This window comes from Artemia sp. Qi Xiang Cuo, chromosome 13, assembly GCF_049724085.1.
Source record: "Artemia sp. Qi Xiang Cuo chromosome 13, ASM4972408v1, whole genome shotgun sequence".
In the NCBI taxonomy this organism is placed as follows: Eukaryota; Metazoa; Arthropoda; class Branchiopoda; order Anostraca; family Artemiidae; genus Artemia; species Artemia sp. Qi Xiang Cuo.
Window position 1 is genome coordinate 65,507,012 of NC_142806.1, and position 18,474 is coordinate 65,525,485.

General features: G+C 35.5%; 1 protein-coding gene across 4 annotated transcripts in view; it reads left to right on the forward strand.

Annotated features, from left to right (window-relative positions):
- LOC148945558 (zinc finger and BTB domain-containing protein 35-like) overlaps window positions 1-18,474 on the forward strand; it is a 205,721-nt gene that overhangs the window by 20,441 nt on the left and 166,806 nt on the right. For 3 of the 4 annotated variants that reach the window (XM_089098710.1, XM_089098708.1, XM_089098712.1), the window contains exons 4-5: window positions 187-357; window positions 3,848-5,009. In XM_089098710.1, the coding sequence (XP_088954836.1) occupies window positions 187-357; window positions 3,848-4,302 (626 nt within the window). In that variant the 3' untranslated portion in view covers window positions 4,303-5,009. Of the gene's footprint in view, window positions 1-186; window positions 358-3,847; window positions 5,010-18,474 lie in introns of those variants that run through there. The other variant, XM_089098709.1, reaches the window with a different exon arrangement.

Consider the following 18,474-nt stretch of genomic DNA (forward strand, 5'->3'; position numbering starts at 1 on the left):
GATATGAAAAAAAGCAAATAGTAAAAATTCACAGACCCTGAAAACTAACAGTGCTTTTTTTACTGCTTATTTTCATCAATTCTCGTGGCTAATGTATCCTATAATAAAAAGAAATTTTGTTGGATTTGTTCAGTCAACTTTATTGTTTTATTTTTTTATGTCATTTTCAATTGTATATTGTTTTAGAAGTTGAAGATGCTTTACCAAGTCACAATGAAGAATTCTTTGGCGTTCCGAACCTTCTTTTGTTTCCTAAACGTGAAGATATTGCTGTGGGTAATTTTACTGAGTTTTCAGGACCTTGTAAACTTCAACCCGATACCCAGGAATCGGGCGCCACATCTTTTGACAGTCAAGGTATATCTCAAATATATATATATTTTTGTTTTTTTTTGTTATTTTTTTTTAGAATCAACTATATTGGATTATCTGCTATTGGAAAAAAATCGGGAGGGACAAGTGGATGAAACTATGAATTTAGACTAATCTGAAGACAAAGTTTTTTTCTTGTCTCATCTCCTTGTTATTGGAAGAGTTTTCATTGTTCTAGAGTTTGTTGCCTGATATGAGTCTGCCTGAATCTACCATTCCGTCAGTACCTTCAAAAAGAATTTCTAGCTAAAAATAAAGTTTTTTTTGTTTCTACTAGAATTGGTATCTGTCAATTAGGTTTGTATGTGTGTTTGAGCATGATTTATATAAGTTTTTTTGGGTTCTAATGGTTTAAAACCTGGTGCTACTTCCTTATCTAGATTCTGATTGGTGTCCAATATGGGGATACTCTTGTTGTAACTGTAAAATTATCTTCTTGCCCATGTAAAACCGGCTCAGATTCAGTATGTCATCGGCATACCCAATCAAAGACAAATCAATACCGCGCAGAATATAAGTCATAAGTGACTTTGGTTGTGGCTTTACAATACTATTAGTAAATGCTGACGGTAACGAAATAGCACCTTGTCTCACCCCCTCTTCACCGGGAGAGGGGGATTTCCACGTGGCGAAACAGCAAAATCATATGAGGCTAGTAGACAGCTTGAAGAGGAAGCCTAAGCTCCGCTTTTAGATTTTAATACATGTTAGCGAGCCGGGTTAGAATGCAGGGATATACACCGGCCAAACCCATATCCAATATGATCACCGTGTGGAGAAGCGAATCAAATGCGCGCCTTACATCATGGGCAAATAAAGCAATACTTCCACTGTGTTCTTCTGCATCAACTAAAGCAAATACTAAAGCAGAAAACACATGACCACACCCAAAGCGAGACTAAAGACCAAACTGATGGGTATAAACTGTACATTTAGTTTGCAACTTCTCAATGATCAAATTTTCAAAAATTTTCCAAAATATATTTACAACCATTATAGGGTGAAAAGACGAACACTCAGAAGGAGGTTTATTCTTCTTAGCGATAGGAGTCAAATATCTAATTGAAAAAAGAATCAGATAAATCCCAAATTTTGATAAAGGAGGACTAAGTGTTCCATACACAATTCACTACATAACGACAAATGCTTTGCATAAATCCCATCAGGTCTTCTTGAATTTTTTTCTTTTTGCAGACCTGTTTTGCATTACTATTTTGCAGACCTGGATCTGGATTCGACAGTTTTTTTTTTATAATGCTCAACCCATGGTGAAAGTGGTATATGAGACGGTGTTTGACATGGCACTTCTTTTACAAGACCACATCGTATTTGGCCATGACCGAACTTCTTCCAAACAAGACGAAATAATCGAACTCCAACGCAGAGAAAGCTGCCTTGCATACTGTTGTTTAGTATAACTATACAGTTTTTGTAGCCATCCATCGCGCGGATTATCCGCTTCAATCCAAACTGAAAGCCTAAATTCATCAGAGAAACAAGTATTACGCAAATTATAGTTAGTTAACCAACTGGGCTCTTCAATTTCAACTTCTTCTCGCCTAATAGTCACTGTCGATCGTTCTGAGAGAAAGAGCATGAGTAAGTTTATTACAGTAAATGTTCAGCCTAACTTGATAATCAAGCATACGGTATTCTTTCTTGAACTCCGCATCAAAAAATCAAATGGTCTGCAAATTTTTACGAAAACATCATTCCACGCATTCTTGAAAAGATCTCAAGACACCATGTCCCAATCATTAATATAAAATACAGATTGCTTTTTAGCAAACGGATTAGAAGAAGGACCAATATCACCAATCTGAGCTCAAGAAAACAAAGAAAAATGATCTGACGTAAAACTGGAATCACTAACAACAACATCCGCAATACTTACGGGTGACGTATGACAAACATGGTCTAAATTAGATGTACTACCTGACGTGTGGATGTAAGTAAAACTATCAGTCTTCGGCACAACTACGTAATCATCATCGAACAGATCGAAAATAATACTTCGGTGATCAGAATCACCGGAAGAACTAAGTGGATCAGTTAGGTCACAATTGAAGTCACCAGTCACGATACAGCATAAACCCTGCTCTTTTATTTTTAGCAAGCATTTAGACTAGTGGCAAAAAGTCTCTCAGATCGATCGTCACGTTAGTTTTTGGGCAGACATTTGTTCAACCCAACAAAATTTTGGATTCTAATTGCTAAAAAGTCACTTGCTGCATAAAAAATGGACGAAGGAAAACATGACATCACATAGGCTGCTAGACAACCGCAAGGCCAGCCATAGGACTGAGAGCGGCACGCAGTGACCGAGAATACTTGTAGATTGGTTCATATTTCCAAAAGGCTCAAAGAAGTTGAACCAAAGTAGTGCTCCTGAACACACGGTATGTTACATCTAGATGAAAGTCCTTTAAAAACATTGACTAATTTAGCTAATTTCTATTTAGTTGCCATGAGACTATCGCATAAAAGATGGAGGATCCTCGGCTCATTTCTTTATCGCACCTTGAGAGGTTGGGTTTTAGACTCTTCTTGGTAGGGGTTTAGCACTTTTTACTGCCTTATTAGCCGGACACCTTACGCTGTAATATTTGTGGCCCTTTTTTTGTACAATATGCACAATATGTCATTCGTGGGCATATTATCGTTCGTGGAGATGTGGTAAGAAGCACCACAACAACCCCAAATAGGCGTCAGGACGCAGCCGGATGCTCTGTGACCAACTCTATGGAAGGAAAAACATGGAAAGAAAAACAAAGTTCTCCATGGGAGAAATTTAAACTCTTGCACAGGCAACTTCTCATAGTTGATCTGAACTGATACTTCATGAAAATCTTCAAGATCCCTCCTGGTCCTGAAATACAGCTTAAAAGCTTTGGAACGCTCAAAGTTACCGATATCTATTGCCCTTTATGCATTTTTAAAAAGGAATTCTACATCAGTATGAGTGCAATACCTATGGGGGGCAATAAATAGTTTCTCTTTGAGCATGGCGGCAACCTCAGGCTTACTAGCTTTTATATTCTAAACAATCTTCTCAGCAGATGATTTAGATTTGACGTACAGTTTCCATTCCTGTTTCAACTTTCTTAGCTCACTGATTTCCGCTGAGTCGGGGCAAATGCTGTCCAAAAACTGCGTACGAACATTGGGGGTCTCGAGAGATTTTGACATTTTGAGAACAACAGCATAAGATGGCTGGGGATTGACAACTACTGGATTGGCAAGGTCTGGGATTCTAGTCGCCGCTTGGCAACATAGGGTCCGCGCTTTAGTTGTAGACACAAAGTTTTTAAATATAAACCCTTTAGTATTTAAGCTAAAATTAGGGAGTTTTGTTTTTATAATGCTTTTAGCAATAGACTTGAATCTTTTCAAGCCTCTCGTTTAGCTATTTTTTTTTTCTTAATTTGTCAGATTCTGTTTTGATTTTATTAATTTTAATTTTATTTTATTGTAGGAGTTGCAGATAATTTATCAAGTAATACCAATGCACTTATGGAAGCTTCAAATCCTAATATTGGCTTGCATAGGAAAAAGTTCAGAAAAGACTATGAGTGCAATATATGCCATAAACAATTTCCTTGCTGTTCACAATTGAAGTCACATCAAAGAGTTCATACGGGAGAAAAACCGTTTATGTGTGGTGTATGCCAGAAGAGATTTACCCACATGAGCAGTTTGAAAGAACATCAAAGACTGCATACAGGTGATAAACCTTTTAAATGTGATTTGTGCAAAAAGTGTTTTACTCAATCAAACCATTTGAATAACCTTCAAAGATTGCATACAGGTGAGAAACCGTTTAAGTGTGACTCGTGCAAAACGTATTTTACTCAATCAAGCAGTCTGTATCGTCACCAAAGAGTGCATACACGCGAAAGAGAATGCGAGAGAATTCAATTCAAAAATTAAATTCAAGGTTTTTTCCAGAGAAAAAATAAGCAAAATTAAATCTCTTTATTATATATGAGTATGTGTTTTTGAGGTCCAAAACTGAGGCACCAGTTTGATTGGGGCTATTTAAGATATACACTCAAAGGCACCGAACTAGTTAAACCCTTCTAGATATTTCACTTGTTTTGAAGCTTTCTCACCGCTAAACCATTCATTCTTCTGGTCTGTTTTAATTGTACCCTTACTCTGATTGTGCCACTGACTTTTTTAGTCATAATTGCGCTTGAAGTGTAACAGATTGCTTTGTGTGCTTGCAAGGGAACCTTTTTTTTTAGATTATTTTAACTATTATCTTTTTTTTTTTCAATTAAGTTACAGGCCATTGAGTAGTGTTATTTATAGCATTGTCTTATTTAATTGTTATTGTGTTTATCTGATTGAACATTTTGCCACTGGATCGCCATGTATCCTGGATATGAGTCTTTTAGCTTCTTCATAAAAAAAAATCAGCTTGATGGGCTTACCATAGCAAAGGCTAGCAACAACACTGCCAGATTAACCATGAAGGTTGCCTGCGAATTCCCTTTCCTTGTACTCTACTAAATAATTTATTTGTTTTGAATTCATTAATTGATTCGTTCATCTAGGGGAATACTTTCGCTTGTTTTTTTTTAATCTAATCGAAAACTTGAACGCTGACAAACAAACTGTATATTTCAATTTATTCTTTTTACATTGTTTATCTTTCTCTTTTTCGTAAATATACTGGTATGCCCTTTAAATTATTAAACATAATTTCCTAGTTTAGTTGTTTGACATCAAAGTAGGCTTCCTGGACAAAATATTTACTTGGATTTATTTGGAATTTTTTTGGATGCAGATTTTTACTTGGCAGTGTTTAGAGAAAAACATCCGTAGAAACGTGGTTTTACCAACGATTTCCACTCCGATGAGTATCTGCTAATGGGTCCTATTGTGGAATTGGTCATTATATATACTCGGAAAAAAATTTGTCCAGTAAAACTAAGAAAAAAGGCCAAACACTTTTCATTTTGATTAATAGAAATGTTTTTGATACCAAAATGTTTAGGAAAATTTGCTTAATAACATTACCAAAATAGGATATGCAGGAATACGCCTTTTTTTAGGGAACAGGGTGGGGGCGGATTACGTAACGATTTTAAAGTTCTGCAACATTTCATGGATTTAAAGATCGTTTCCTATTATTCAAGTCCTAGGAGATCGAAAATCATATCAAAACTGAAAAATTTTATCAATTAGTACCATATTTACCCATTTTTATTTCAATTACGCCACTAAGTGATGGAATTTTTCAATTTTTGCGTCATTTTGGTCTCTCCAGACTTTAATTAATAGGAAACGACCTTTCAAGCCACCAAATACTGCACTAATTAAAATACTGATTTTTCATCTTCCTCTGACCTTGCTTGGGTGGAAATGGGATACTAAGCGATAGAATTTTCAAATTCTGATGTCATTTTTAGTCTCCAAAGACTTGAATTAATAAAAAACAACCTTTTAATTATATTTTTTTTCAATTATGTACTATATTATTATTTTGTCGCAAATGGTATTTTTATCCCTTCTGGCCTCGGCTAGGGTAAAAATGGGGTTACTAGGTGATGGAATTTTTCAGTTCTGATGTTATTTTCTGTCTTCCTAGACTATACTTAACAGGAAGCGACCTCTCAATCCACCAAATATTGCACAAATATACATTCTGACATTTCATCGTCCTCTGACCTTGCTTGGGTGGAAATGAGGTACTAATAGCTGAAGTTTTCTGATTCTGATGTCATTTTTGGTCTTTCCACACTCGGAATAATAGGAAACGACCTTTCAATCGTTTTTTTTATTACAGACTTCACGGCTCCATTACATATGATGATTTGCCGCTAGTCCTGGTAATTACTTCATTTTCTAACAGTGAAGTACTTGTTATATCTTTTCTTGAACGCGTCAAGGGAAGGATTTTCCCGGGTTACCTCTGCCGGCAATCTAGTCCATGTGGCAACCAATCGCCGGGTGAAACTCGTTTTCAGATATTCTTGGCGGGGATTACCCTGCTCAAGGTAGTCCTGACCAGCTGTACCTCGGCGACTTGATCGCAAGGGCTTTGCTGTATCAGAAACGAGTTTCGATAGCTCCTCTGATGGAGGGTTATAATAGTACTTATAGAAAACTGACATGGATGGCACATCGAAACGTTCCTTGATCAGCTGTGGGTTTTTAGCTTTCGTGTTGCCAGAGGTTGCTGCACGCACTGCTCTATTTTGAATATGTTGGAGTGGAGCGATGTGACTTTTTGGTGCACCAGCGAAGAAAGGACATGCATATTTCATGACAGGTGTGATGCACGAATTCAAAGTGGCAGAATAGAATCATCAGGGAGAAGACTTTTGCATCTTAGGACAACTCCTAACTTCATGTTGCAAGAGGATCTAATTTTAATGAAATGCCCAGTCCATGAGATGCTCAATCCCTAAGACTGAAAGTCCCCATTAACTGGAATGCAAACATCGGTTTGTCCAAAAGATAAGCGGCAGCGAATGGGGCTACAAGACCTGCGCCGATTAGAATCAAAAACGAAAATGGAGAACAAAAATAGTTTTCTATTTCTCGATAATGGCTCCATATATTTTTGAAAATTGGTATCTTGGGATATTCTTGCATAAAAAAAACGATCTAGATAGGTCAGAAGTCTGAGAATATTCGTTAAGAGCCTTAATTTTGGAACAAATAATTATGTAAATGACGTCATATTTATGAATACATTCGAAAAGCATACATGCACCGTATTTGCTTCAGTTGTGGTTGTATCGTTTTAAGTGTCTATGATACAGGCAAACTAACACAAGAAACAAATGATTTACAAGATATATGTAAGCTGCAAAAATGTTATTGATGTTTCATAAAAAACTATAATTTTTTATTTTAAACAAGAAAAATACCTGACAATTTTAAAAGAAGTTTTATTTTCTATTAGGTTAAATCCACTTATAGTGAGATACGACAGAATAAAAACCAGTAAGCTTACAGTTTTCAACGCAACAAAATGAACTTAATGAAATCAAATTACCGGAATTCTATCTATGACGAATGAAACATTACAAAGGAACATGGCTCAGTATAAAATACCAAGCGTAATTAGTCTATTTAGAAAAGGTGTTTTAAGTGGTTTCATAATGCCTAGACCTAACCATGGATTACAACAATTTAAAAATCTTAAAAAAGAAAATTAGAAACCTTATGATGCCATCAACTCAGTAAGTGTTACATATAAGTCATTGGGATCCTTCAACATTGTTTGTATTCAATGTGGAGCCCTGCATTTTCCCAAGGAAAGAATAGCATACAAAGGTAATTCATTTTAAGATTGCTGCTTGCATGGTCGAATAGCATTGTCACCACCACAGATTCCAAATGAATAGGTTTGCCTTTTTTTAAGACGTCACTTGCTCTCTGAAGAGTTTCATAAACGGGTTCAAAACTTAAACTCGTCTTTTGCTCTAGCTTCATTCAGCGTAAGTGATCATCGAACCATAAAAAGTCGTTGATGTATAGATAGTGTGAGATGATCAATGAATCTAAACTGTAAAAGCTATGGAAAAAACTTTTTGAGGTAAAGATGAACAAAAATGTACAATGAAATCTATGGTTAGAAAACCAGGAGCAGCGATGTCGGGCCACTAAAACGATATAAATAGGCCAGGAATTTAAGGAAGAATTCGTATTTTTCACAGGGCAGTTGTATCGAGCCTTTGGTGACGTCATGACATCAAGAAAAGGCTCAAATTATCTGCGGTTAGAAGACAAGTGACAATGAGAATCCATATATAGAAGCCTGCCACGTGCCGGGCTCCTGGGTATATATACATATATATAAATATATAATTATATACATATACAGTACCGTTTGAGTGGTACCATATCAACTAACCACATATATCTTTGTTCTTCATTTTCATTTCCGATTTGTTCTGATTGTTGCTGTTGCATGTCTTGTAGCCGTACTCGCCACTGCTTATCTTTTAACCGTATATTTTTTTTTCGTCATTTTTGCTTATTATTATTTCAAATATTTTTTCATTGATCTTTTCCTTAGCTGCTTGGATGGGTTTTGTTACATTTTACGGTCTAGGGTGTTCATTTTCACCCATTAAGAATTTACATTTCTCAGATCGTCATTTTGATCTTTTCTCATTTGATGTTTCAGTTTGTTGATTTTGAGCAATTTTTAATTTTCTTTCTATCCTCTAGGTATCATGAAACTGCTGAAAGCGTAAAAGACTCATTACGCTGGGTATTTATACTTAGCTATGTTTCTTGTGTAAATTTCTTTGCGTCATGGATACTAAAAACGATACAACCACCCCTACTATATATTATCTGTATTACCTCTTTAAATGAGCAATAGTTTTATCTGTATTTATGTATTTTTTCTCGAAAACGACTCTGTATTTTCTTTGGCAAATTGGCATCCTGAGTTTCTTTGGCCTAAAAAAACGATCTCTAAAGGTTACGAGTTCGAAAAAATTCGTAAAGGGCCTTTATCTTAAAAAAAAATCCATTGAATGACGTCATATTTTGAGCACATTTCAAGAGCATACATATGTCATATCTGCCTCAGTAGTGTTTTTTTTTTAGTGTCTATTATGCAGGCTAAAATTATACAAGAAACATATGATTGACAAGAAAAATCACATGAACGACGTCATAATTATGAACACGTTTCAAGATAATAAATTAAATCATTAGTTTCTCCTCCTCCCGCAGGAGTGAACGAATCGTTTTTTGTTTCTATGACGCATGCAACATTGCAAAAGTAGCATAGCTGTTGGGACCTTTGGCCCTTTTTTTAATCTGAAAAATGCCCTTTTTTGTAAATTTAACTTACTTTATCCTCAATGTCTAAACTCTGGACCAATCTGTTACCACGTGACGTCATTCCCTGGGAAACCATTGAAATATTTTGATAGATCCAGGGCCCCCCATTAGGACATGTTCATCGTCTTGGGTATTTTGCGATGTTTGAAATTATCAAAATTAGTAGTTTTTTTTATCGGACATTACTGCATACAAAATTTTAAATACCGTTTCACAAAATTCATCAGTTATCTGGGTAAAAACTTTGAATATAAATTTGAACTTAGAAGCTTAATTTTTTCATAATGCCCTTTGCCTATATCTGTTTTGTCACCTTTAAAACAGTTGAAATGGACGTCTTTTATATTGATAGTTTTTTTTGCTCTTTTAAATTCCTAAAAAGCCTTTCTTGTATTAAAAAGTGGTTTTTAATAACAATTTAAAAAAAAATGCATTTTAAATTTTTTTTTGGCTTCTTTATAGAATATATGTCATGTAGGCTAAGGCTGAACTGCTGCTTGATAAAAGGTTGTTTGACTCCCAAATTGATAGTTGGAGAATTTCTAACCTACTCTAGCTACGCATTTTGTTTTCTCGCTTTCAGTGAGTGGCGCAATCGGTACACCGCTTTAAATCATAATATTACATTTGGGGCCCCAGACTCCAATTGCCACATTTGGTGCATCTTAATCGCCACACAATTGACGAATGAAAGATCTTAAGCCGAACTGGCCAGCCATGACAAAAACCAACAAAGAGAAAAATCTAAATAACAACAAACAAACGAGACTGTGGCCAGTGGAGAGAAAAGAAAACCCAATGCAAAACAACGCGAATATCTTGCCTGTATCCAAACAAGGCGTCTTCAGCACGAAAGAAACACAAGAAGAACAGGATAAAAAAAACAAGATAAAACTAAAAACCAATAAAACCACCACCGAAAAAAAAATATACAATTGGCGCAAAAATTTTTTTCTACATTTTTACATTTTACATTTACATTGTACATTTTTTTTGGTGGTGGTTTTATTGGTTTTTAGTTTTATCTTGTTTTTTTTATCCTGTTCTTCTTGTGTTTCCTTCGTGCTGAAGATGCCTTGTTTGGATACAGGCGAAATCTCCGCTGTGTTTTGCATTTGTTGTTTTATTTTCTCTTCACTGGCCACAGTCTCGTTTTTTTTTTGAGATTTTTCTCTTTGTTGGTTTTTAATAGCCACACCATTAAAACAATAATATTACATATGGCACAGTCTTTAGCGCTATAAGTGGCGCTATCGGAGAACTTATAAGGTGTAAGTTAACAGCTTTAAAGCATAATATTACATTTGACGCGGTCAATCTTTATTACCACAATTTCCACAGTCCTTTTTTATCGCTACATATGGCACGGTCGGAAATTTGGAGGAAGACACGCGAACTAGTTATGCTATAAACTTCGCAATTTAAATTTAACCATTGGAGAGATACAGATATATAAAAAAAGTGGTTATGCCTATAATCGCTAAGCTATAATAGGAAACCCTTTTAAAATATCTCATAGGAGATAATAGCCTCCCTCAAAATAGGTTAAGTGAAAAAAAAATTAAATTTTGAGTTATTCAAACGCAAAAATGTCAGAAGAATTAAGTGAACTATTAATGGCGCAAAAGTTGGTCGCGAAAAATATAGAAATAGCAAAATCTATTCCGCAATACGATGGACAAACAGATATCGACGAATTTAATATCCAATTGGCCCAGTTTGTAGAATTAACTCTTGCCAATAAATACGATGGACAAATTGTTAACGGCATTTAAAGATAGATTTATCGAAACCAGTTCCTCAAATAAATTAAAACACGGAATAGTGTGCTTTGACCATTCACAAAATGTAAGAGAATATCTTGATAATATACGGATCTCAGTAGAAGCAAAATATGGAAAAGGTTCAGGAGAACTGTATAAAAAAGTCGTACTAAATATCTTTTTGCAAGGGCTACCCCCAAAACTACATAGAGTGGTAATATCAAAAATATTCAGACGTTGGATCTTGCAGTTCAGGAGGTAGGGCGATTCATCGAAGTCAATACGATTGTGGCAAATCACAGTAAAACAAAAATAAATAGCCTAGGCGAATCAAAAGCAAGCCTGACCTTCAAGGGCGATCAGGCGTCTCCAAATTTCTTTTCAAGGGATAATTCCCCAGTGTCACAAAGAAATAGAACGCAAGAACCCTCTAGGCCGAAAACAGTATGTTTTCAGCCCGTCAAACCAATTATTTATGAAATCAACCATACAATAATAAGATGCTATATTTTTAATCGCATTGGTCATATCGCAAGAAAGTGCCGTTATGTCCCCAATCGCACACCAAGAATTGCTATCGGTAATGCGCAAGACTATGGCAACCATTTGTTCGGAAGAACAAATTTTAGCGCCATTGGTGCATTAGGCTATAGCCAGGGAAGATTGTGCCAATCAGTACCTTACAGCGCGAACCAACCAAATCTGTATAACCCTCCCCCAATAGACAAAATAATTATCGGCCGACGGGAAATACAAATTTTTCAAGCCGACGGCAAATAGTTAATTGGCCGACGGGAAATGAAAATTTTTCAAGCCAATAGCATTGGCACTCAGCGCCAGCAGCCGGCACTGACGCAAGAAATCCAAACTATCGTAATAATACATGGCAAAATTTGCAAACAAACATAAATCAAGTAGCTAAAGATTCCATGGACGTATCCGAATCTCTAATGCAGACACCAACGTATGAAATAAATCCGCAGGGAAACGTTTCAGGCCCCTCAGAAGAATAAATTGGGCCTAGAGGGTGCCTAGAATATTTTATAGGTCCAAACCGATAGTAGTACCGTCCTTTAGTGAGAGTAATAACAAGTTACCTATATTTAATGATTTTTGTTTGGCAAATGTTTACTTTAAGGCTTTAATTGACTGTGGTGCAACGATTAGTATCATAAACCTATGCATATTTAATATTTTGTCTTCGCATATTAAGCGACAGAGAAATTTTAATAATCCTAATTTAACTAGCGTGACAGGGCATAAATTGTATGCAAGAGGTTCAATTCGCCTATACGTAAAAAGGGATAATAGAATCTTTCTGACAAATTTTATAATATGCGATAACCTTCCGTGCGAAGCCATTATCGGCACAATTTTTCTAAGGTCTAATAGGGTACTATTAGACGTAGCTAACGAAAGGCTTGTCTACCTGGCTAAGGTAGAGGAGGGAATTTCTACCTTAAGAAACTGTAACAGAGGTTACGAAGAGAACGTGACAGTAAATAAAATTTCCGGCGGTATAATGTCGCAATCTTTTGAACCTCATGTCTCGCAAGGAGGACATGACATAATCAGAAATTTGTTCAATTATTCTGAGAGACATTGCAGAAATGAAGTAAATTTAAATAATAAGTGTATTGAATCTGCAAAAATAAAAATAGGAGATATGCGACAGTATAGGTCAAACGAAATAAAGAAAATAGCGGAATTATGGAAAAACATAGTAAAACCCAATGTGACGCCGCAAGATGCCGCAATGACGCAGCATAGCGCCAGTATGAATCTAATAGACAATAATAGTGAAGAGAAATTGTACGGGTTCGCGATATGGAAAGCAAAGATCCCTCCCAAAAGAATGCAAAGAATTCAAATATCACAAATGATTGAACCAGTAGATAGCAAATCTGAAATATGGCTTGCGATCCCATCGAATGAAATTCCTGAAAATTTGTTATGCGAGGAACAGATTATATCTGATGACAAAGAAGAAAGTTTTATTTGGGTAACTAATAACCACGAAAATGATACAATTACGATAAAAAAGGGGACGTGTTTAGTTCAAATCCAAGTTATCTCGGAGAATGATTTAGATAGATGGGAAAATTCTAACAGAAACCTAGTTAATGGCATTAAAACCTCAATTAACAAATACCCTCTAACCAAATCGCAATTTTGAAACAAATTTAATATGGATCATATTACGGACTTAGAACTTAAGAAAAAATTGTGCGAATTATTATGGAATTTTAAAGATGTATTTTCCGCATCTGAAGACGACGTCGGACTGATACCGTTTTTTTAACATTAAATTTTAACGACTGGTAGTCCTGTCGCGAAACAGCCATATCGTGTGCCGTATAAGCACAAAGAGTGGTTAAAAAATAAAATTCATGATTTAGAAAAAAAAAATGAAATTATACGTTCAAGTATAAGTCCATATAGCGCACCAGTGATCTTGGTCCCAAAAAAGAATGGTGATCTAAGACTTGTAGTAGATTATAGAGCCCTTAACAAACAAGTAGTTAGTGATAAATTTCCTTCACCAAGAATAGATGAAATTCTTGACTCTATTTCAAGCAAAAACTAAATTTTTACTTCTTTGGATCTTACCCCAAGGCTACCACCAAGTGAAAATAGCCGAAAAAGATGTCTATAAAACTGCGTTTTCTACGGCTGAATGTGGTTCATATGAATACTTAAGAGTACCTTTTGGACTTAAGCCAAGTCCAAGCGCACTATGTAGACCCTTATTGCATCTATTAAGAGGATTAAAGAATATCATTCATTTTGTTGATGATATCATATGCGTGGGAGAAAACGCTGAACAACACTTAGCAACATTAAGGTGTTCGAGAAATTCAGGTAATTTAAAATGCCGGCCTGAAAAAGTAAATTTATTTCAACCAAAAATTAAATTTTTAGGAGTAGTGGTGACGCAAAGAGAGATATCCCCAGACCCAGATAAAATAAAATTTGTTGAAAACTTCAAACCCCCCTAGAACTATGAAAGAATTAAGAGGAATTTTAGGTCTTACTGGCTACTTTAGAAAATTCGTGCGTAATGAGGCCCAAATTGGGAAACCCATCACGGAATTAATTAAAGAGAACTCCCAGTATGTTATAAGGTCCCAGGAAGCTCAATTTTCCCTAAACCATCTAAAACAAGCAGTCACTGCTGAACCAGTACTCTTGCTTCCTAATTTCAAAAATAGACTTATCGTGGTCACTACTTATGCTGGTTCTAAAGGTATTGACGCTATTCTTTCGCAAATAATCCCGGTAGAAAACCCTAATCCTCTAGAAGGAACGCCTAAACAAAAAAATAGAAAAAGTTATATGCTATTTGAGCAGAACTTTATCAAAAGGTGAAAGTAGTTATTCCGCCACAAACTTAGAATTATTATCTATAATCCACCACTTGGACAAATTTAGAAACTATTTAATTGGTAGAAAATTCATACTACGATCAGACCATTAAAGCTTGCAGTACTTGCGTACATTTAAAAACCCCACGGGAATTCTAGCTAGATGGATTATGAAAATCCAAGACCTAGATTACGAATTTGAATATTTAAAACGTAAACAAAATGCTGCTTGTGACTTTTTGAGTAGATTTCCAGAAAATATGCCGTTGGACACTGAGGAAAATGAAGTTAACGCTATCAATACTAACAGCAAACATAAACATAAGAAAAACAAAGTCAAAGACACAGTAAAAGAAAATAAGGATAACTATCGTCCCTTGTCTTTAGAAAATATAAAAAGAAAGCAAAAAAGGACGAAATTTGTGTAGGTATTATTAATTATTTTGTGAATGATGATGCGTTACCAGATAAATTCAAAACTCTTAGAAAAGAGATAGATAATTTTTACTATGATCATGATGAAGAAATACTATGTAGAATCGTGACTGCTGAGGCAAATAAAAACCAAACCTCAATAATACCTGTATTACCCTAAAACTTAATAACACCTATATTCGAATATTTTCATTCAGATATAGGTGGACATTTAGGAGTAGCGAAAACTTCCCATAAATTAAAATTATATTTTTACGTGCAGTCGGCAGTAAAAAAACTTAAAGAATTTGTAAGTACATGCGAAGCGTGTAGCTGAAGAAAAAAATCCCAAGCTTATCCTAATCCTTCAATGGGAAGAGTCCCGGTAGCGAGATTCCGCTTCGATATTGTCTCATTTGGTTTATATGGAGCCAGTGGAGGCTTACCCGTTTCAAACAGAGGCCATACTTGTATTCTTTCAGTTATCGATCACTTTTCCGAATTTACTTTTGCAAAAGCATTAAAAATCAAGGCGCTTTCGCCACGAGTAAGGATTTAGCGAAATTATTTAAAAAATTTGCCATCCCAAATAAGGTTTTAAGTGACAACTGAAGCAATTTTGTGTCAAAAGTAACAAAAGACTTAATGAGTCTTCTTACATAGAGAAATTGGTGACTTCCCCAAATCACCCAAAAGCTAATGGTAAAATAGAAAATAGGCATAAAATATTGTTGAATGTATTAAGCATTTATACAAAAGACAACATGAACGATTGGGATCAATTCTTACCTTATTTAACTAACATAATCAATACTGCTTATTCAGAAACAACCAAAGACAATCCTTTTTATTTACTTTTTGGTTGTTATTTCAGAATCCCGTATGATGAGATTATTGAGCCCCGGCAATATTACAATAACTCAGAGGATTACAAACAAGAATTCATAAATAGGATGAGGAAAACTCGTAAGATAGTTAGGCAAGAATTGGAAAAATGTAAAATAAACCAAGAGCCAAGAAACAAACCCAAAATCAAAGGGAATACAGATTTTAAGATAGAAGATTGCGTCTACCTAAGAAATTAGGCAAGGACGAAAGGCAAGACACTTTCCAGTAGTTATTGTGAACCCTACAGAATAGTCAAAAAGTACGGTAACGAATATACTTTTAAAAATGAAAACCCCGAGAGCGGAAGGACTCACAAGGCGCATGTTAGCTGAATAAAAAGAGCCCAATTTCCAGAAATATGAGTACTGCGTCCCTCGTCTACCGATTCGTCAGATGCAGAAAATGAGCCCCCTAAATCAAGATTGGCAGAGCTAAAACCCTTTAATTTCAAGCAAGACTATTTCGAGAATGAGAGTGACGAGGAAAACTTTGAAGAATTCTTAGCTATGAAAAATCTAGTTATTCCTAAGGGAACATCCCTACTATCAGAGAGAATAAAAACGCCAAAAGATCCAAAAAGTTCATCATCGGAGAGCGCAGGAGAATTAGATTATAGGATATCTCCGAAAAACCAATTTTTCTCTGATAGAATTTCGACCCCTTGTCCCTCCAAAAGATTTCCAGATGATATGGTTTCCCCTGCAACAACAATAGAGAGGCCCCTGTCATTACAGGAGGAATTGAACAGAGCTGTAGAAACTCCGGGTATTACTGTAAAGAAAACTCCGAAAGATTCAATTAAAACAAATTTGCGAGAAGCTTTGGATTTAATAAATTTCCCAGTAAAAAAGAGTCAAAGTACATTGCCTAAAAATCAAACTCCCAAGAATGACCAGCAAGGACAATATCATGATATAACTGTGTCCAAAGTCAAGCCTAAACAATGGACTTCGTGGAGGGAAACACTAGTGCAAAGAATGCCCCATCCCCTCGAAGACATGTCATTTAAGTAGTGGAGGAACCCCGGAAAAACTTTTGATTCCTCTCAAAGCTCTCAAGAATTTTTCAAATCTCCCCAGTTGAAAACTCAAAGCGATCATTTAGAGAATAAACCTTCTACTTCCACAGGATACCTCAAAATCGCGAAGTGTCACTTCTAAAAGTTCTAATGTGGATTTGAGAATAAACCTTCTACTTCCACAGGAGCAGAAATTTACGAAGGGAGGGTAGGTGATACCTCAAAAACGCGAAGTGTCACTTCTAAAAGTTCTAATGTGGATTTGTCGGAAACCAGTTCCGAGGAGTCTGGCGGTGAATCAGACCATATGTTAGTTAAAGAAATAGGGAAATCAAAACCGAGTTCAGCGGCCGCGCATGCGAAAGAAACAAAATTAAAAGGGCAAGAGTTTTTGAAAAAATAATTCAAAAAATTTGATCTCATTTCGCTAGCAAAATCTAAAAAGAAAAACCCGCAAGAAACATAATAAAAAGTAACGACACAGTCAGGTAGAACGGTTAAAAACCGGACAGATTAAAATACCCATAAAAATACAAAAAAAAAATTTTTATTCATAGGCATCATAAAGGAATAATAATTTAAAAACTTTTAGCTCACAAGTAAAAATCACACAACTAAAAAAATGCTGTAGAAAAATTTTGTTCAACATATATCAAGGCTTTGCACGAATCAAAACCGTCTGACACCGTCTGTTCAACATATATCAGTTCCCGAAAACAAATTCTAATTAAAAAGTCACATTGCATATAATTAATTTCGAATAATTTCCTTTAATATAAAAAAGTCTACCTGTAACATTCCAGTACGATGTATCCAGTCCAGCTGAAAGAAGCCTTGATAGGAGTACTAAACGAGAAATATTCATACACCTTAGAAATGACCTTTGGTTATTTTCTGTTCCTAGAGAAAAGGTTGGAACTTTGTCCTGCTATAATAATACAGAAAGAATAAATCCAAGTTACAGGACAGAATTACTGTTACAAGATGTGGGTACGATGACCATAAAACAAGGATGTCGACTTGTAACTAAAGAGTCATTTGTTCGAACGCCGTTAATTACCACGAGCGCAAATATAAAGTCCCAAAATAATCAATTTCAAGCCAATTAACCTGTCGTGCACTGTTCCCAATATAGAAAGTGAGGAAATGAAAACCTCGTTATGGTCCAAAATAGAAAAAAATAAAGGGACATTAAGGCTTACAAGAATAAGAGAAGCATTTGAATCCCAGATTCCCCTATTTACAAATTAGGACCAAAGATTAACGTACGTGGATGATAGATAATGATTATTCTCAACCAATTTCTGGTGGAACATACTACTGACCGTATGTTTCGTATTCGCGATTTCCCTGACCATGAGAATCTTACTGACTTTTAATTGTGGAAAAGTCCCAAGACTAAGAAGGCAAAAACCCAAAGGAAGAACACGGGGAAACGGCTGAAATACAGAAGTTAAACCCGGAACCCCATGAGAACGTCTAAGCCAAGAAATAGGAAAGACATTAGAAAACGAGTGGGTATAGAGGTCTCCACTCGCCCTTGCTATGTCTTGTTTCCTCATTGTAAGTGTCGTTTACGTAAAATCGTGTGGCTATGACGCTGCAACATGCATTTCTTAAACATCACGGACGTGCGTGAACAATGAAGGCATGAAATATGTTGTAAACTGAGACCTCAAATTTAACAATGTACAGTAACTTATGTTTAAAGGATTGTTTTAAATCTAAGGGAGAATTAAATAAGTGTCGAAGAATTAAATAAGCCTTGTATTGTCGTTTCCTTTCTCAAAACAAATTATAATAAATATATGTTTTAGATTTCCCAATGGGAAGT